General features: G+C 35.8%; 3 protein-coding genes across 4 annotated transcripts in view; 1 reads left to right on the forward strand and 2 right to left on the reverse strand.

The window, feature by feature from the left end:
* LOC129726153 (uncharacterized) overlaps nucleotides 1-20,652 on the reverse strand; it is a 213,179-nt gene that overhangs the window by 6,731 nt on the left and 185,796 nt on the right. The gene's annotated exons all lie outside the window — the stretch shown is intronic.
* On the forward strand, nucleotides 12,303-13,865 carry LOC129726155 (leucine-rich repeat protein SHOC-2-like). The gene is made up of 2 exons (XM_055682846.1): nucleotides 12,303-12,367; nucleotides 12,444-13,865. The coding sequence occupies exons 1-2, from the start codon at nucleotides 12,336-12,338 to the stop codon at nucleotides 13,753-13,755; spliced, it is 1,344 nt and encodes a 447-aa protein (XP_055538821.1). The 5' UTR covers nucleotides 12,303-12,335; the 3' UTR covers nucleotides 13,756-13,865.
* On the reverse strand, nucleotides 13,791-15,385 carry LOC129726156 (uncharacterized). Its single transcript, XM_055682847.1, has 2 exons — nucleotides 15,292-15,385; nucleotides 13,791-15,231 (listed from the first exon to the last, which is right to left on the reverse strand). The coding sequence occupies exons 1-2, from the start codon at nucleotides 15,306-15,308 to the stop codon at nucleotides 13,962-13,964; spliced, it is 1,287 nt and encodes a 428-aa protein (XP_055538822.1). The 5' UTR covers nucleotides 15,309-15,385; the 3' UTR covers nucleotides 13,791-13,961.

Raw genomic sequence — 20,652 nt, forward strand, 5'->3', positions numbered from 1 at the left:
TGGGAAGAAATTAAATCAAATTGACGTGTGACTTCATTTTCAATTGGACTCACAAAATTCAAATTTGAGTTATGAACACTCTCAAACTGCTGAGCAAGTCTTTGAGCCTTTTGTTCATTGGATACAAGAAAACGTTCACCATCTTTTAAAACTGGAATAGGCTTTGAAGGTTTCTTAAGAATCTTCGACAGCTTTCAAAATGGTTCTGAATATGGTTTCAATTTTTCAACTTTAGTCTCAAAATTTTGATTTCTCAGAAGAGTAAATCTATGTTTAATCTCTTTCTGTAAATCTTTATAAATAGTTTCAAAAACAGGGTCACGAGAACGTTGATATTGACGTCTACGGACATTTTTCAAACGAATTAGAAGTTGAAGATTTTCGTCAATTATTGGTGAATCAAATTTCACTTGAGCCTTTGGAACAGAATAATTCCTGGCATCAACAATTGCACATTTTAATGCATCCAAAGCGGAATCAATATTCACTTCGTTCTGCAAATCAAGCTTATTATTGACATTTCTCTCAATATGTGTTTTGTATCTTTCCCAATTAGCCTTGTTATAATTAAAAACAGAGCTCATAGGGTTTAAAACTGATTCATGTGATAAAGAAAAAGTTATTGGAAGATGGTCAGAATCAAAGTCAGCATGTGTGATCAAATCACTACATACATGACTTTGATCTGTTAGCACCAAATCAATTGTTGAAGGGTTTTTTACAGAAGAAAAGCATGTAGGACTATTCGGAGACAAAATAGAATAGTATCCTGAAGAACAATCGTTGAATAAAATTTTGCCATTGGAATTACTTTGAGAATTATTCCATGAACGATGTTTAGCGTTAAAATCACCGATTATGAAAAATTTCGAACGATTTCTGGTGAGTTTTTGTAAATCACCTTTAAAATAATTTTTGAGCTCGCGTGTGCATTGAAATGGTAAATATGCTGCGGCAATAAATAAAACCCCAAGTTCAGTTTGAACTTCAATTCCCAAAGTTTCAATAACTTTCGTCTCAAGATGGGGAAGAGCACGATGTTTGATTCGGCGATGAATAACAATTGCAACTCCACCGCCGGAACCCTGAATCCTATCATATCTATGAACCACGTAATTGGGCTCATATTTTAATTTTATGTTAGGTTTCAAAAATGTTTCAGTAATAATTGCAATGTGCACATTATTTACTGTTAAAAAATTAAAAAGCTCATTCTCATTGGCCTTCAATGAGCGAGCATTCCAATTTAATATTTTAATTGTTTTATTTAAAATCATTGCTAAATTTTAAATTAGAAACAATTTTAATAGTAAAATTTGTGCCTATTTGAATGGCTTCAAACATTGATTTTGCCTGCAACATGGCGTTCATAAGATCGAACATTGCCTGTTGCAAAAAAGAAAGTTTACCTGCCGTAATAGGCACCAGGCAGTTGACATTAGAAAAAATATTTTCGGCAGCAATATTAGCTGGAGCAATAGGTGTACAATTATTTTCTAGCGTGTTTTGCTTACCCATATTAACGGTCATTTTCGAACTACCAACACTAGGCGGTATAATGTTCGAACTACCTGTAACCTGTACATAAGTTAAACGGGTATGCAAAGGAGTAGGTAAACTATGCGTCACTGGTACGCTTGGAGAATTTTGTTTTGAAGTTGGTTTTAATTGAGAAATTGAATTTTGTTTACCTTGCCTTGCCTTAACAATTGCTAAACGGACTGGGCATTGATAAAAATTTGACATATGGTTGCCGTTACAATTCGCACAGCGAAAATTTTTACTCTCTTTCACAGGACATGTGTCCTTCTTGTGAGAAGAGTCTCCACAATTAAGACTTTTTTGGTCCATGTTACAGAATTTGGAACCATGGCCATAACGTTGGCAAGTACGGCATTGGGTGATATGCTTTTCACCTCCGCCATACTTCCTATAAATTTCCCACTTTACACGCACATTATACAAAGCATGTGCTTTTTCAAAAAAATTTAAGTTGTTAACCTCATTGCGGTTAAAATAAATTAAATAATTAACAAGGGAAATTCCAGTTCTCTGACTGTTTTCGCCTCGTGATTTTTGTTTCATTAGAATTACTTGGGTAGGGGCTATGCCAAGTAATTCTGTTAAAGTAAGTTTGATCTCATCAACGGTTTGATCGTTGGTGAGACCTTTCAAGACAACCTTGAACGGCTTGGCGTTCTTGATGTTATATGTAAAAAATTTGTACATCTTGTCAGTTAAATACTGAACAAGACGATCACGACCCTTTACTGAGTCGGCTAATAAGCGGCATTCACCTCTACGGCCAATTTGATAGGTAACTTTAACGTCAGAAACAAACGTTGAAAGTTCCTTTTTGAATATATTAAATTCAGAAGAAATAGTTACCACAATAGGTGGAACTTTCTCCTTTTTTAAAGATTTTATATTTTGTATAGTTTCATTATTGGTAACTTCCATTTCACCAGCTTCTTGCTCAGGCAAAATATCAAAAGGATTGTCACTACAGACACTCGAAGTGTCAGAAAGAGATGCCTCTCTTTTCCTCCCCGCAGCGATGCGAGGTTTCTTTTTCCGCCCAGCCATTTCAGGTGATACGAAAAAAGTTAAAACAAATGTTAAATTCAAAAGTAGGTAGTCTTGAGAAAGACTGATGGGAAATAACTTTCAGGTAGTCTTTAAAAGACACAAACTTTGAAGCTATAGGCAGTCAAAGACCAGTCCACAAGCAACCGAAAAAACGTCTGATCTGTAGGACAGTTCAAGACGCACTGAATTTAATTCCTTGGCTGCTTCTATATACAGCCTAGTTATGGTGTCTTCGGAACAATTGTTTCTAAGGGCATCTTCAGCGGTGGTCCAAATCGTTGTTTGGTTCTAGTTTTTTGGAACAAACTCAAATTCACTGCTGCACCGGTGGTGTAAATTTTATTTTATACCAGATCTAAATTGAAATTGTTTTGGTCTATTTTTGTCACTTTTTGGAACAAGAAATAGATCGTTCTAAAACCCTTTGTACGCTGCCAATAGGTGGGTTAAAATGTCATATTTTTATTGAATACCTCATTTTTAGCTATTTCCATATGAGCGTTTTGCTAGTGTTGGGGAATAAACTAAACAAAGATTTTTCATGACAATTCACAATTCATTTTTGTGGCTTTTCTGAAGAAGAACAGGTTTGTCGTTTTTGGCTCCAAGGAAACCGACCAGCAAAAGGGGGAATTCTGAAAGACCATAACCGTAGGTTCAACTACTTGGTTTGCAACCATCAGCCACCAGGATGACAAATATGTTGGCTATTTTGGTAATCGCCTTAATTATAGTGGGACTAGAGGAGACCTTGAGAGGCCAGAAAAATGTTTCTTGAAGACACTGAACTGAAAACGTTCAAAATGCTGGGATGACATTGCGCATTTCGTAAATGATCGCTGGGGGGCGTTATGTTTCGTTTTCCGTATTTTTCGACTTTGGGGGTTAGATGGGCCGCAGGACAAATGACAATGACTGCTCCTTTTAAGCTTGAAGCATAACCAAGTTTGAAGAACTGCAAGATTTTGAAAGATTGATGAGACGAAAACGGAAGATGAACATCTACGCGATCAAATATTTTTCGCTATCCACCGAAACCAAGTAGGGTTTCGGAGCAGAAATTTTAGATCATACCAATCCATCCTGAGAAATGTCATTGACGCTTGGGTCAAACCGTCAAATCTATAAAGTCTTGTGGATATAAAGTGTCTTGCCAAAGTAATCGTTTAATGTGCGGACAAATTAGCGAATTTCCGTTTGTTAAATATTAAGTGCTTTTTATTATAACAAGTCTCATTAACTGATAGCATGGGGTATTGAATTGTTAACAGTGTGACAGATGTCATCGGTTTAAAACAACAAGATATACAATACCGGTGCGGAGAACGAAAAGTTGGTTTATATTAGCTGGTTTTATTCAGGTTTCGCTGGTGTAAATCTAGTATAAAGTTGTTTCAAAAATAGATCACCGCTGGAGATGCCCTAAGGCTCAAAATATCGGCTGGTGGCTCCGACGGTGAACATCTTGAACAATGCTGGACCAATTCTTGTATAATATTTTTGAATCATCTGCTTGAGTGATACAATGTTTTCGGAATTCGGAGTGATACAATGTTTTACGAATTGTTGCATAGAGGAGAGGGGGGGGGGAGGGATCAGCGTTACGTAACGAAAAATCTTTGGAAAAGCTAAAATTATATTTCGAAAACGAACATTTTTATTAAGCAAATTTTTTTACTGCGTTACGTAACTTTTCTCGGGGTAGATGTTGCCTAAGAGGCATTCGCTTCGAATATTCCTTGTGTCACTTTGTCCCTTCGGTATCTCCAGTTTATTGTTAAAGTTTTTTGAAATTCTTTTCTTTTTCTTTCTATACCATTTGATGTTTGATTTCAACAGCATTTTCAGTTTTTTTACAGTTATATAGGGTATCGAACGTCTTCGTCAGTGGTTTTCTTCGGCAGTTTTCCGCAGCAATCTTATGCAAAAGAGGGCCGAAGAAAACCACTAATGAAGACGTTCGATACCCTGTAAACAATTCCAATTAAAAAGTTATGCACAGACTTTTAGTTTTGGTTTGTTTTTATTGAGCCAAAATAACGTTTTGTAGAAATGAGTAGAAGAAAGAAGTCACACTTTTCTAGTGTTACCAAGAATTTAGAGTAAGATAAGATTAGAGTAAGATATACAGTGTCGTTACATTGAACATACTAAATCAAGAGAAATTTCGTTTTTAACATGTATGTTTTTGAAAATGCACTAGAAGATTAAAAATATGTATACTTTTTCTACAGAATTTGGAATGAATTTTTTCAATATTAGACAGTTAAAAAGTGTAAATTTCAATATTATAACTCTGTTAGCACTGATCAATCTTTTCTACACATGCCTACCATAATGACAAACAATGTAAAATAACAACGTATCTTAGCAACGAATAGAAGTCAGAAGTCGTTCTGCTCCAGTGTTGCCAAAATATCTGGCGTAAAATATGCGATGTTGTTGCAACAAACATTTTACTACGCACTTAAAATTTATTGCCGGGTCTCGGTAATTTTTGCCGAGAACGGCACCACTGAGTGCTCGGTTGAAAAAATAATGAAAGCTGTCATATTTTTTCATTAATCTCGGTTCACCTAACTGAAATTTCGGCACAAAATATCCGTAATCTCAGTAGTGATAGCTCGGTAATATTTCAAGCCGAAATTTCAGTTAGGTTGAACCGAGATTTACGAAAAAATGTGGCAGCTTTCATTATTGCTTAAACCGAGCACTCAGTGCACAGTGGTTCAATAAGGCAAAGAGTGCAACTTAATTCCATAGCGCCTTTCCCCTTCATCCTAGCTTAAAAGTGTCTTCGGAACAATTGTTTGTATGAATGACCCGCATAATCGCCAATTTTTAAAAAAGTATGAAAAGTTTACTATACTAAAAATAAGAAAATTAACTTTTTTGTGTTAAGAGATAGAAGAATAGTTTATTCATCAAAGTTGTAGAAGATTCAAAAATATTAAACTTTGTTGAACAAATGAAAGCCCTATCTTTTTTGGTACAAAGTTATAAAGTATATTACATGGAACTTACTTAAATGTTTGTTTTTTTACTAAACTTTTGTTAGTTGCATTTTACACGAAAGTATTGTTCAGAGCAATTGTTAGGGCACACAAAACACACATTTTTGCCAAAGGCCATATATCTTCAAGACTTTTCCTTACAAAGTTATATCATATTTGAGCTTATTTTTTCGATAATTTCAAAAACGTATAGATTTAAAAGGGGCAAGTGGAATCTTGATGTCAATACTTTCTCTTGAAGTTAAGCTTAAGTACTATAAGCTCCTTAAGGTTCCATTTGTCCCAATCCACCCATATTAGAGTACGGCGAGCATGTGTTACAGTAGGTTTTCATATATCGATAATACTATTTTTTTTGTGTTAAGAGATAGAGGAATGGTTAATTCGTAAAAGTTTTAGAACAGGCATAAAGATGAATCTTTGCTGAACAAACAAAATTCCTATCTTCATTGGGTACAAAGTTACAGAGTATTTTCTGTAAAAGTTACTTCCAAGTTAATTTTTTGCACTTAACTTTTGTTAGCTACATGTTACGATTAAATGATGTTCTAAAGAAGCATTTGGGCATACAAAACACATGTTTTTGTTGAAGGCAAAAATGTGTGTTTTATGTTCCCTAACAGTTGCTCTGAACAATACTTTCGTGTAAAATGCAACTAACAAAATTTAAGTACAAAAAACTAACTTTTAAGTAAGTTCCATACTATATACTTTATAACTTTGTACCAAAAAAAGATAGAGCTTTGTTCAATAAAGGTTTATATTTTACATCTTCTACAACTTTGCTGAATAAACTATTCTTCTATCTCTCAACACAAAAAAGTTAGTTTTTTTTATTTTTAGTATAGTAAACTTTTCATACTTTTTGACAATTCGCGATTATGCGGGTCATTCATACAAACAATTGTTCCGAAGACCCTTTTAAGCTAGGATGAAGGTTAAAGGCGCTATGGAATTAAGTTCCACTTTTTGTCTTATTGGACCACTGAGCAGTGGTACCGTTCTCGACTAAAATTACCGAGACCCGGCGATAAATTTTGAGTGTGATACAGTAATCGAAACTAGATGAAAAATAATTACGCTTTTCCTGTGTATTCTTTTGAAAATACACTACAAGAATGAAGATATGCACCCTCCACGTCCCTTCGAGGTGGAATTATTGTTTTGTCAGCACTGATCAATGATTCCTATTACTTACCATAGAAACTGCAAAATAACAAAACGGGTAGCTGTGTTAGTCATGTGTCTATAACTTGTAAGCATTGCCAGCTAATGTTTATGATTTCATGTTTATAATGCTGTGACTGTATAATTTTTTTTTCAAGAGCTGAGTTGATTAGATTTTTTTTAACTTATCAAAAAGAGGATATGTGAAACAATAAAGCAGGTAAGTTTGCATCAATTTAAGTTTCGTTAGTGCTCTGGTGCGTTTTGGGTCAACAAATATGAAAAGCTCCGAAAACTCTTTGGATCATTAAAAGAATGATGGTTGTTTGATAGACTTGGCGATGTTTCAGGAAACCCAAAAATATGAAAAATAAGTACAAGTACAGAGTTAAAGAATATGTTATATGAAAGCTACCTAAAATTTATTTATTTGTAATTAGCTTTTCTGAGTTGCATTTTACATAAAAATCGAATGAATTGTTGGGGCATACAGAACACACATTTTTGCCTCAGACAACCCGATCAAACGATTATAACAAACGGGTAACACAAATATACACTAAAGTCGCTTTTTACGCGGGGATACGTGCCGCGTAAAAAAAAACCCGCATAATTTCTGCAATCCGAGTAAAAAGAAACCTGAATCCGCGCAAAATGAAAATACCGCATAATTTCCGGAATCCGCGTAAAAAAACCGCGTAGATTCCGGAATCCGCGTAAAAAAACGCGTAAAAAGCGACCTTAGTGTATCTGAAATTGATAGAAATAACAAAGCCTGTAATATTCTTGACATGCCAGAATGATAAAGAGAACAGAATTATACCTAATTCTGTTATCATACACTTGAATGTTCAAAAGAGTGCGTTTTTGAAGCATATTTATAACAAAATTTTTTATTCAATTAACAAATTATTGTATATTCTAACTAATTCTGATCTTTTCCTGCCAACAACCTTTCAAAATTTGCTATAATTTGTAATAATCAGTAAGTAATTTTGATAGGAATTTTGATACCTTATGTATTAACGATATCAAGTTTAGAACACAAGTTGATATATGAAGTTCGTAACAAAATATCAAGATTTGTTTTAATCCTGATATTTTAGACTGATCAGGCATGCATCTCCAGGACTTTTGCTAACAAAGTTATAGCATATTTAGGATTTTTCATTGAAAAATTTGAGAACGTATAGAATAATGAAAGGCAAGTTAAGGCACAATGGCAATACTTTATCTTAAAGCTTAGCTCAATTACTACAAGCTATTATAGGCTCTATTTGTCCCAATTCATCTAGGTTAGAGTACGGCCAGCATATGTTACAGAAAATTTTCGTAACTTTTCTGTGTCAAGAGATAGAGGAATGGTTTATTCAGCAAACTTTGAGAAAATGTAAAATATAATATTTTGCTGAATAGACATCTCCCGTTTGTGTGAGAAGCACCGTCATATAGGTATGTCTGTAGCACTGTTGAACATGTCTGGACGTATTAATGATTTTGTCCGGATCGGGAGCGATCGCTGTCAGATGTTTAAACACTGCTAATAGATAATTGTGCCGATGAAATGCTATTTCTAACTTAGTTCGTCTTGAATGGCGGATGTGGAGGTACCCAGAAACATGTGGCAGACTTTAATGCCAGTAGTGCAGTCTGACTGTCGGAAAAGTTTCCGATTATGGCATGTCCATAGTTGCGGTTTATATAGTGGCTTTTATACCTGGTCCGTGAATTCCTGATCCAGTCTGGGATCAGATGTTCCACATTCAGCGATCTCACTCTGTATGGTTCGTTCATGCTTGGTTTCGCTTCCATCCAGGCAGAGACTGTTGTTACTAAAGGTTAGCTTGAAATCCTTCAGGATGCTTAGGTGACCCGTTAGGCAATCTTCGAGTATCGTTATATTTGTTCGCAGCCTTGGTGCTTCCTTCTTCACATCGAAATGAAGAGGCAGTAAGCAAAGCATGGCTACCATGACTGCAATCGGCGTTTTGTCTGAACTTTCGTTTCATTAACCTCAGGTCATCATGAGCTGTGTAGGTTATAAATGGCCGAGCAATGGTGATGTAAACCCAGAGCGCGAAATGACGTTTTAGCCCCCAGGTCTTGCCGAACAGCTCGCCGAAATTACCTTCTTCATAGCGTAGTCTAGTTGAGCAGTCCAGGTCAGCCTCTATCTAGAATGATTCCAAGATATTTGGTCTCATTGCTAAAAATCAGTCTTACCCCATTTAATAGTGGAGGAGTGATTTAATGTATTATGTATTTTGCTTGATATATGTTATAATGACGGTTTTAGTGGGATTAATCCCCAACCCTTCTTCTAAGCACCACTGGAAGGTAATGTTGAGAGCTGTTTGCATACGACTAAATATAGTTGCATCACATTTTCCCCGAACAATAAGGACTATGTCATCAGCATAACCAATGACTTCGTAACCTAGCTGCTGTAGCTTGGTTAGGCGAAATTCTACCATCAGGGACTATAACAGTGGAGGTAAAACTTCATTGCCTCTACTGTGTCAAACGTATCTCCCACTTCAGCTGTGGTTTTCCTCCTCGAAAGTATTACTTGTATGAAGTCCATTGTAGTATTGTCGATTCCTTTATTTTGTAAAACCCGTTTAAATTGATGCAAAGGACATGTTATCGAAAGCGCCATCAATATCGAGAAAAACGCAGACCGTTGTCCCTTTATACTTCAGTGACTTCTCTGTGGATTAGCATATTACTCTGTTACTTTGTTGATAAGTATATTGGTGCTTTTGCAAGGGTGAGTCCTTCATTAACTTGCTACAGGTGTAGTTATCCGTAATTTCCTCCATCAGCTTAAGAAGAGTCCACGTCAGTCCTTTAGGTCCCAAAGGCTTTGGGTAATGATTCGTATTTTTGACCCGGCATTGGTATAAACACCACCTTACCGTTCCGCCTGCTGACCGGGATATGTCGCAGAGTTAAACGGGCTTCCGTCCGAGATCTGCAAGAAAATAGTGTCCAGTTGATAAAAGTCTTCGTGATCAGTTGACGAGCGTCTGCATCCGAGGCTCTGTGACTCTTTAACGTTCGACCCGAAGGTCAATGCCGAGCCAGTAAAGTGAATGTTCATAAGAACATACAGCGTTTCTTCAGTAGGGACACTCATACTTCCCTCTCTATATCTTTTCATTTGCCCAAGACCATTCGTATGATCTTTGGACATCGTTTTTTTGCAGTCGCGTTGCCTCAGGCAGAGTCTGAATCAAGCTTTGGAACTCTTTTCGGCTTTGCGTAGCTCAGCATTGTATTTAGGCATCTCAGTTGGACGTGATTTTAGTCCTGTTGAATAAGCGTCTAGCTTCCCGACGAAGCTGCTTAGCGGACAATTTGAAGTGAAAGCTTCCGTGATCCTGTGCTGTAGGTCACTTGCTGCGATGTCCAGTTCAACTGGATTTCGAACATTTGTATGGCAGTAAATCCATAAGTCAACCAATTGTTCCTTGAAAGAGTTCCAGTTGATTTTATTTGGTTCCCTGAAATGTGCTTCTCTAGAAGGAGTAGCCTCGATGTCAAATCTTGTGTGAGTGAAGAAATAAGAAGAGAACCGGAATCATTCCGTCTCATCAGCAAATGACAATCCGCAATGACGATAAACTAAATAAACTTGCTGGTGTCACTATTGTGGCACACCAATGGTACTTTTTAGCGCCTAGAAGTTATTCAACTGAAGTAGTTATTATTTTTCTACCGTTCGTCAAGAAGTAGCTGATAGTGATAAAGAGTTATTTTTGAAGCAGAATGTAGTTCCACTCGCAATGTTTTACAACAAATAAATGATTTCGGGGCGCCACGAAGTGCCATTGATGTTGTCACAATAGTAGCACCCGGAAAGTATGTTCTGGTCATTGCGAGTTATCGTTTGCATATGACGCGAGAAGATTCTCGTTTTCTTGTTATTTGTGGCAGTATTTCTTTTAGCCTTATTATCAAACGATTTTCCTCAGTTGGGTCGTTGCAGGAAACACGTTGTTTAATCTGGGTAACATACATACTAAATGGCTCAATCGCAGACTTCTAATTTACATAAATCAAACTAGCTCGATGATTGAAATATGATCGTATAAGTGAAAAACTATACTATTTCATGGACTTTTAGCGCCACTTTTTTAATCGATTGGAATAAGTGTAGAATAGCGGTCACACATAGTAAATTTGCAAGGTGAGACAATTCAACATAGATTTGAGAACGTGTTTGTGGTCCTGAAAAGGGCCGATTGTAATTGTACGACAGTAGGAATGAAATAATTTACTTTGAGTTATTTTGTTCCGTAATAGCTGGCTAGCTCTCCTGACGACAGCAAACATACGAAAGTCTAAACATGGATATTTTGAAGCTTTTCTTCGGTACCATCCTATTAATATACTTGTTGACGGTCATAAAGTTGACGACAAGGGAATGCATATCGCACACATCGTTTGTCTGTATACCTACAAACAGTGTGCAACGCAGTCCATCCCTTTTTCGAGTTCTTTCATTCCATCACATACGCCGTTTGAAGCAGGGGGGAACGCTGCTAGAGATAATAACAAAAAGGAGAACCATCCCGCATCATCTGCAGTTGGCAATCCGTAATGACGAGGAATTGAATAAGTTTTTATCTGGGGTCACAATTGGCCAGGCTGGTTAGGCATCCAAGCTGTTCTGCTACCGAAAAAAAAACGGGAAAGAAGGTTTAATTCGAATAATTCCCTTGCTTTGTAAAAACTCAACAGGACGACCGCTTCTTCTCAATTGAAACAGTAAAAATGAGTTTTTGACTCTAATTAAAAGTTGAAATTCGACCTAACATTTTCATCGAGCAGTATCCAATTCCACATACACAGTTTCATTATGACGGGTAACTTGGCGGTAAACTACAACTGTGTTTTAGCAACCTTTCACATTATTTTCGAACGACTTCAAGTCAATTATGCATCACTCCTCTTAAGGGTTACCAAATATTAAATAAAAGAGAGAAATGAAAGAAAATCATAACTGATAATAACCTCAATCCAATATTCTCCAAAACCTATTGCAAGAAATACATTGACATAAGATACGTTGTAATTCTACGTTGATCTAGTGGTCGTGTCTTATAAACAACCTTTTCAACTCTTATTTTACTCCGATCATGCTTAAAACTGCTAGTCTTTTTTTATTCAAAAAATTTGAGCGATTTAACTGATTTCGATTTTTTTAGCGTCAAATAGGTTTTCATAATCTATAATGTCACCATGCGTCTCCATTGAAACAAGTTAAGTCGATGAACACGCATGGCGGTTCGTGGATGATTGCTGATATATTTATTGACAATGAAGATAATTTTTTTTTTTTTTTTCAAAATAATAGGGAGTTGATTTGTGAACCAGCCTATATTGTAACAATCGACAAATTTTAGTAACCTGGATTCAGTACTACTGTGAGAGATGAAATTGAGATGATATTCTTTATCAAGTATTCAATCTGAGATTTACAAGGTTGCCGCTTATAATCACTGCCAATCGTGCTGCTGAGAGTTCGATCATCATTCTAGTGCAAGTGGTCAAACCGACATGAAGTTCCAATTGATACTCCTCTCGACACTGTGAGTTAGCCTGATGAGCACATTTTTGCTTAGTCGATGAGGAAAGTAAAATCCGGTTTCTTTGTTGTGTTTTCAGATTCTTCAACCCATCACGGGAAGAGGATGCACCTCCAGTGCTGCAGTGTAAGCGACCAAAATCGTCGATTTGTACTCTGCAAGACGTACGCTATGTGGATTTTCGCTTGCCTTTACTGCCAAATCTGGACGATAAACGGACGGTACAAATACGAAGCGGAGAAATTCCGCGATTTTCGAAAGAACTGTCTCTAAAGCTCAGCAACGTAACCACTGTTCAATTAGGACACCTAAAAATTCAATCGCTTTGGCTGGGATCAACGATTCGTCACCTTAGTGCTGAGGGAAACCTCATACAAACGCTGGTTGTGGAAGAAAAAGTGGCCGATAAAAGCACTGAGGGAAATGAAGCAGCGCTGGAATTTCAGATGGTAACTCTCAACTTAGAAAATAACAAGTTGAGAAACATTCGCGAATTGAAAAGTTTTTCCTCCTTGGTGGAACTGTGCTTGGATGGAAATCAGCTCGAGTTTATCGAGATGGAAATATTTTCCAGCATGAAGAAACTAAAAAAACTGTCGCTCGCTCGCAATCGGATTAGTAAAATTAGTGCCAGTGAATTAATTGAACTACCGAGCCTCGGGTGGCTGTCATTGGCGCATAATAATCTCACAACGATGGGTGTGAAAAATTTCCGAATGACACATTTGGCCGAATTGTACTTAAGTCACAACGACCTGGTTAATCTGGATAGCGAAAATTTCGATCAGTTTGTCAGTTTGGAAAAGTTGGCCATCGCTAGCAACTCGTGGAGTTGCTATTGGCTTGTTAAGGCTCTGAAGTTGATCGAGAAAAAATTTGTGACTCTGATAGACCAAGATCCAAACTGCGAAATGATGCTCATAGAGGGTATTTGTTGTAGTATGACTGGAGTGACGGATGATTCGCCGAGTTTCGCTGATTTGGCCGAAAGAATTGCGGCTTTTGAGAAATCTCAGAATATGAAGTTCAGTGAGCTTCAGCAACGGGTTGAAGAAGTTAATCAGAATTGGTTCGAGGAATTGACAGTTCTGGATGAAACGATTGCTAGGAAGGAAGCCTACTTGAAAGAGTTGTTGGACCCCAACGATGACAACCGAGTTTCGGAAGACGACATTTCCAAGCTGCGCGATTTGATGGGAAAACTGGAAGATAAAACGAACGAATTGCAACAGTTGGGGGAAGCACATTCCAAAGTTGCTCAGCATTTTACGCAGTTGCTTTATTCGACGTGGGAGCAGAAAAATAAATTGATATCACATGGAAAAAATATTACGGATCTGAAGAACGAAATGGAGCGATACAAAGACAGTTTTAGTGCTAATTTTATGTAATTTTTCTTTGTATTTACAACCACCGAATTGCTATTAAAAAATTTTTTTTTTAAATTTCCAATTTTTGTATACCAGAGTAAGCGCTAATAAAGAAGAAGCAATTAGAACAAGCATTTTTTTTTTATTTTCCCAACAAATTTGAATCGAATATTGCGAAAAATTTTACAATGTGTTCTTTTTCGATAGATTCTTAAGCGCATAATCCTTCAGCATGGTGAATTGCTGTTGAAGTTCTTGCATCTTCCTCGTTTCCCCCCCCCCAGCGCACGTTTCAGGTCGACGATTGCGAATCCCAATCTGCGTTGTGCGTCACTGTTTTCCTTGTTCCGTTTCTCGAACTTTGCAACTTCGTCTTCCACAGTTAGTAGCAAGTTCTCAACCTTTCCCTTAAGTTGCGCGAAGCCCGCTTTATCCGTAATATCGGAAGCCGTGGTCGGTATCTCACTCAGATCTGTTGACATGAGTTCTTCCAGGCGGGTTTTGACTTCGTTCAGTTTCCTGTTTTGACTACTTTCGAAGTCTTGAATCTTAGTCTGCAAATTAAGCTCCAGTTTGGATTGTTTTTTCTCCAACTCATCTAGCTTTTGGAAGCTTTCATCGTAGGATGAGTTCGTATCGAGCTCCGCTATACAGCAAATGTTAGAGGGCGACATTCCTTCACAATCCCGATCGCGATCTTTGACGACTACGAAGTTTTTTGTGAAATTTGCTAGCAGCTCTTCTAGCCACATGCAGTACCAGGAATTTCCTGCCAAAGAGATATAGGACAGACTGGGAAAATGGTCCTCTATTGAGGCGATCTCAATTAACTGGTTGGAGCTGACGTCCAACGTTGTAAGCGATTCGAAATCCCAATAAAGGACGTCCAATTTTTGCAGTTTGTTTCCCGACAGGGAGAGGAAATCCAATTCAGGCAGCGCTATTTTGCTATCAGCTAGAATCGTTGTCAGCTGGTTGTCGGCCAGGTTCAAGGTTTTCAACGATGTCATACTCTCAAAAGTTTTCAGATTAATCTCTTTCAAAAGATTCCCCATTAGATTCAGATCAACTAGATGAACCAATTTCTCGAAGCCATCTAAGTTAGATAAACGATTCTTCGCTAAATGTAGCACCTTCGTTTTGTAACCTTCACCCGAGCCCAAATCTATTAGGGAAATTTCATTGTTTTCTGCACTCACTTCAGTTAGTTGCGGTTTAAGTTGCAACTCTTTGATTCCCAACATTCCCAGGTGGAGAACTTCCACATTGCCGAGCTGAGAGCCAATAGTTTTGCCGAAATTACTGATGTTTCCACTTTTGATTTGTAGCATTGTTTTGTTGCTGAGGTTGGGTAAAATCACTTCATCTGTATTATCTGTTATAATGATAGTTGGGATGATGCACTTCGGCGAATCTCCTCTCAAGCATTGGAAGGTAACTGTTTCAGCACCCAGAGCTGGCGACCAGGATGCGACGATGATGGCCAAGAAAATCGTGCTGTTCAAATTTGAGCAAAATTTAATCTTTAGTGAATAAACGTTTGACCAACTGTCTTACCAAAATCGGAAACCCATCGTGCCAAGTTCTGAGGTCCTCGCACATCAAGTTGAAAATCTAAACTAAATTCGAGCATTGATTTGCTGTGCCACTCAACTGGCAGCTGATAAGAAAGTTTGAAACATCAGCGATTTCTGGTGATAGTGATCGACGACTTTGTCTGAAAATTGGTGATAACGAACCGTTTACCAGGATTAGCTGGATTAATATTCTTCCCTCAAACATCCTGAAGCTAATTCGTGCGTTAGCAATGCTCTCATTTTATTATGGATGATTCATTTGAAGGGAAACTTTTAGCTTGAGTTCGAAATACTATATAATACAAACCTAATGATAATCTAAAACAGCATGTTGAGCTTAGAGCGTTCATTTCCCGACGGTTTTCAGCTTCCCGGGAATCGGAAAATAAAAATTAGATTTCCCGAGAAACGAGAAAAAAGTAAAATGCGGAAAAAGTAAATATGTAGCGATTTATTTAATTTGGATTTTTTGGTCATATAGAAGAAAAGATTGGAAACATGATTCATGATGCGAGTTCATATAAAAGCAATAAGATAATAAAAAAATTGATCAGTTTTCGAAAACAAACTTAATACTTTCAATGTGAAAAAGCGAGAGCGATGACGAATAGTAATTCACGAACAGGAGCATTAGGATGCATATGAAATCTACTATTTACTATTCGGGTTTCGTTTAGTGGTAGGGCTTAAAAGTTTTGTCTTTTCGGAAAAATGTTTATGCAAAATTTGAAAACAAGGAGCAAGTAGTTGTTCATGATATTATTAAAATCAATTTATTTTTATGTCAAATGTCTTAGAAATAAATAAAATGTAGAGATCTAGTGTTCACACAAACGATTTTTTTTAAATATCCAGGGACTTGGAACCTGATTTTTTTTTGATCTTGTAAAGTCTATTTACCGTTTTTCGGGAGAAAACTAGATCTCGACGTGTCATGTATTTCTAACACATTTGACATCAAGAAACATGGTTTCGTTTTCGACAATTTCATTAACTACTTTCTGTGCATTTTTTATCGGTGAAAAAAAAACTCCTCTACCAGAAATTCGATAGAGTCAAAATTTTTCCATACATTCCATTAGCACTATAAGGAGCATATCCATAGACAGAGATGATTTAAACTGTTCAGAGCCGGGTTTGAATAAAAAATTTTGATTATTCTCAATATTGTTGAAATTGAAAAAAATCTTTGAAACTTATTTTTTCAGTAAAAAGTTGCCTTACATTTCTTCATCCAGGATTTTTTATCAAATGTCAAGTTTCAAAAAGAAATTAATTTGAGTGGAAAATCCAAGCTTTTTTAATAACTCGAGAACAGATGCATTCAAGAAGTTAATTATCATGAGCTTTTCAATTGAAAATTAGTAGATATCAATTGCTTAAAAACATTGGAATATGAATATTTTGAAAAATGTTGAAATTAAAAAAATTCAATAAAATTCAATCTACAATGAAGAATTTGTTTCTCACTTCTCTTCATTCTGAACCTTTTATCAGAAGCTGCGTTATAACGTCAAGTTTTTTAAAAAAACTAAAAAAAAGAACTCTTTTTTTGTAAATTAAAATTTAGTGTTTATTAAGAGTGTTTTTTGGGCTGTTTAAAATATTTATTTTTTGGTAAAGCTCTCTTAGTTCCCTACAATTCGTTTTCAAATAGCTTTTACGTACAAGCAATAGTTTCTGAGTTACAATGCTTTGAATAAAACCTAGGCCAAAATGCATACGCCGTTTTAGAAAATTAGTCGTAATTCCTCCATCTGTAAAAAATACTCACGTGTGCAAAGTTTAATTCTACTCAAAAATGGTCGAATAAATTTTTGCGTATTTGCAGATCATTTGGCGTGGAAGCGCACAATTAATTTAGCCTACTGTTAATACAGTTTTAATTTTGTTTCAGTTCAGTTTAGAGGTTCAGTTTGAGTTCAAATTTCAGGGTCTCGTACGAAAGGCGGAAAATCAAAAGGCGAAATTACGAAAGGCAGAATATTTCATAAGGCAGAATCACAAAATGGCAGATTCGATTTTGGCTTTGTACTTTACTAACATTGTGTCATTTATTTTCCCTTTAATAACACACACTCGCGGCCTTTGGCCAACTCTATTGTCCAAGCGTATGTTGTCCTTACTTGCTACCGCTGAACTGGGGAAAAAAAACCTGTTTGAATAATCCTAGAAATCCAGTAGATCAGTCGTTTGTATGCGAGAGGGGGCCGCTTCCGACGGCGGGTCGGCGGCCGGCTCAGACTACGGAATCTTCGCCGCATTAATTGTTTTATGTTAATTATACCCAACAAGCTATTGAGACTAGTGTAAGTTATACCTAACATCGAAAAATAGCTCTCCGCGACGCGTTCCGGATTTAATAATAAGGCTTGATTTGCACCTCCCGCCAAAACTGGTCATTTCTGCGACCAGTTATTAAGTCTGATTACCAAATAATAATAAATAATAAATGTAGAGTAGCAGCTTTGGTACCGTGATCAGGATTCGCAACCAATTTGCCATAACGCACTTGGCTTTCGTGAGTCAGGTTTTGCTTTTAGTGATTCTGCCTGTCGTGCCCATAGAATTTCTGCCTTTCATATTTCCGCCTTTTCAAATATTCTGCCTTGTGTGTACGGTCATAGAATTCAGCCTTTCATGATTTTGCCTTTCGTGCTTCCGCCTTTTGTGATTCTGCCTACTGTGGCAAACCCGAATTTTATTTTGGTTCCGAATCAGTTTCACTTTGTTTAACATACACTTTCAATTAAATTTTAGTTTGGTTTCAATTCAGTCGATGTAGTTTTTAGTTCAATTTCAGTTCATTCGCAGTTCAGCTTCAGTTCAGCTCTAGTTCAGTTTTTATCAGTTTCATTCCAGTTTCAGTTTAACCTTAGTTAAGGTTTCCTCATTTTTTAGTTCACTATCAATTCAGTTTCGATTGAGCTTTAGATCAGTTTTTGTTCAGCTTCAGTTCATTTTCTATAAAGTCCCAGTTTAGCGTTTGTTTAGTTTAGATTCATTTTCAGTTGATATCCAGTTCAGTATCAATTGGGTTTCAATTCAATTTTTGCTTAGCTTTAATTTTCAGTTCATATCTAGTTCGATTTTAGTTAAGTTTTAGTTATGTTTTGGTACATTTTTAATTTAATTTGAGTATAGTTCTAGTTCGGTTGCAGTTTATTTTTAATTTAGTTTTAGTTCAGCTTCTATCCAGATTAAGTACAGCCTTAGTCAACCAGTACAACCTTAGTACAGCCTTAGTTATCAACCAGAACTGAGGTTGATTTTCAGTTCTGTTTCAATTCAGTTTCAGTTCAGCTTCGGTTCTGTTTTAAATAATCATAAGTTTAGTTTTTTTTAATTTTAGTTTATTTTAGTTCAGTTTCTGTTCGTTTTCAGTTCAGTTTAACTTCAGCTTTTGGTTTGGTTTTGGTTCAGTTTTAGTTCAATGTCAATTCAGTTTCAGTTTAGTTTCAGCACATTTTCAGATCATTCTCAGTTCGATTTCAGTTTTGTTTTCGTTTAGTTGCAGTTCATATTCAATTCAGTTTTAGTTCAGCTCCAGTTTAGTTTTAATTAGGCCTAAGTTCATATTTTCAGTTAATATTCAGTTCATTTTCTCTTATGTTCAGTGTTTGGTTCCGGTTTAGTTCAAGTTCAGTTATTTTCAATTGATATTCGATAAAATTTCAATTAAATTTTTATTAGGTTTCTGTTCAACTTCAGTTCAGTTTAATTAATTTTCAGTTTAATTCTAGTTCAATTTCAGTTATTTTTTGGTTCAGTTTTCGTTCAATTAATGTTTCTTTGTGGTTCAGTTTCTAAACTTTCAGTTTAGTTTTAGTTCATCTTCAGTTAATATTCAGTTCAGTTTCAACGAGGTTTTAGTTCAGGATTTGTTCAGCTTCATTTCAGTTCTAGTTGATTTTTAATTCATTTTCAGTGTGATTTCAGTAAAATTTCAATTAGGTTTTAGTTCAATTTAAGTCCAGTTTAGGATGAATACAGTTCAGTTTGAGTTTGAATCCAATTTTGGTTTAGTTTCAGTTTAATTTCAATTAAGTTTCAGTTCAGTTTCAATTTAGTTTCAATTCAGCTTCAGTTCATTTTCAGTTAGTTATCAGTTTAGTATCAGTTTAGTTCAATTGCAGCTTCAGTTCATGTTTAGTTCAGTAACAGTTAGGTTGCAGTTCAGCTTTTGGTTCAGTTTAAGTTAAATTTTTGTTTAGGTTTAGTTCAGTTTCAGTTCATTTTCAGTTGATATTCAGTTCAGTTTCGATTAGGTTATAGTTCAATTTCTGTTCAGTTTTAGTTCAGCTTCAGTTCATTTCCAGTTTGATTTCATTTGAGTTTCAGACAAACTACAGTTCACTTCAGGTCATTTTTAGTTAAATTTCAGTTCATTTTTAGTTTTAGTCAATTTCCAGTTCAGTTTTAGTTCAGCTTCAATTCATTTTAAGATCAGTTCCAGTTCACTTGAAGTCATATTCATCTCAATTTCATTTTATTTTCAGTTCTGTTTCAGTTAAGTTTAAATTATGTTCCAGTGCAGCTCTAGTTTAGTTTAATTTAACTTTCAGTTCAATTTTAATTCAGGCTTTAGTTTATTTTCTGTTTGGTTTAGTTAACTATCAGTTAAGTTTAGGTTTCTGTTCAGTTTTAGTTAAGTTTCAATTCAGTTTCAATTTAGTTCCTGTTCGATTTCAGTTCAATTTGCGTGAATTCACAGCTTTAATTAAGTTTCAGTTCAGCTCCTGTTCAGCTACAGTTCTGTTCAGAATATTTCCAGTTCAGTGTGAACTCAGTTTCGGTTCAGTTTTGATTTCAATTATTTATATGGTAATTTCAGTAATCTTCAATTCAGTTACAATTCAGTTTTTATTCAGTGTCGATTCTGTTTCAGTCGAGTTAGAGTTCAGTTATTGTTCTGTTTTAATTAGTTTTCAGTTCAGCTTCAGCTAAGTTAGAGTTAAGTTTCAGTTTGGTTTTAGTTTAGTTTCAGAAAAGTTTCAGTAGAGTTCAATTATTTTCATTTTAGTTTGAGTTAAGTTTTAGTCTATTTTAATTGAATTGACAGCAACAAGTGAGTTGCAGTTCTGTTCTGAATTTCAGTTTCATTTCTGTTTTAATTTGAATTCAGATCATTTTCGCAGCTTCAGTTCAATTTCAGTTAGTGTCAATTAAGTTTCAGTTCAGTTTTAGTTTAGTTTCTGTTCAGTTTCAGTTCATTTATATACGTTTTTAGTTTATATTCAGTTCAACTGCAATATAGTTTCAGTTCAGTTTTACTTAAGTTACACTTCAGTTTCGGTATAATTCAGTTTCAATACAGTTTCTGTTCATTGTTAGTTTATGT

This window comes from Wyeomyia smithii, chromosome 2 (genome assembly GCF_029784165.1).
Source record: "Wyeomyia smithii strain HCP4-BCI-WySm-NY-G18 chromosome 2, ASM2978416v1, whole genome shotgun sequence".
Classification (NCBI taxonomy): Eukaryota; Metazoa; Arthropoda; class Insecta; order Diptera; family Culicidae; genus Wyeomyia; species Wyeomyia smithii.

Coding starts and splice junctions, on each gene's coding strand:
- LOC129726155 (XM_055682846.1), top strand. CDS start 12,336: ATGAAGTTCCAATTGATACTCCTCTCGACACT. Junction 12,368..12,443: donor TTGATACTCCTCTCGACACT/GTGAGTTAGCCT, acceptor TTGTGTTTTCAG/ATTCTTCAACCCATCACGGG.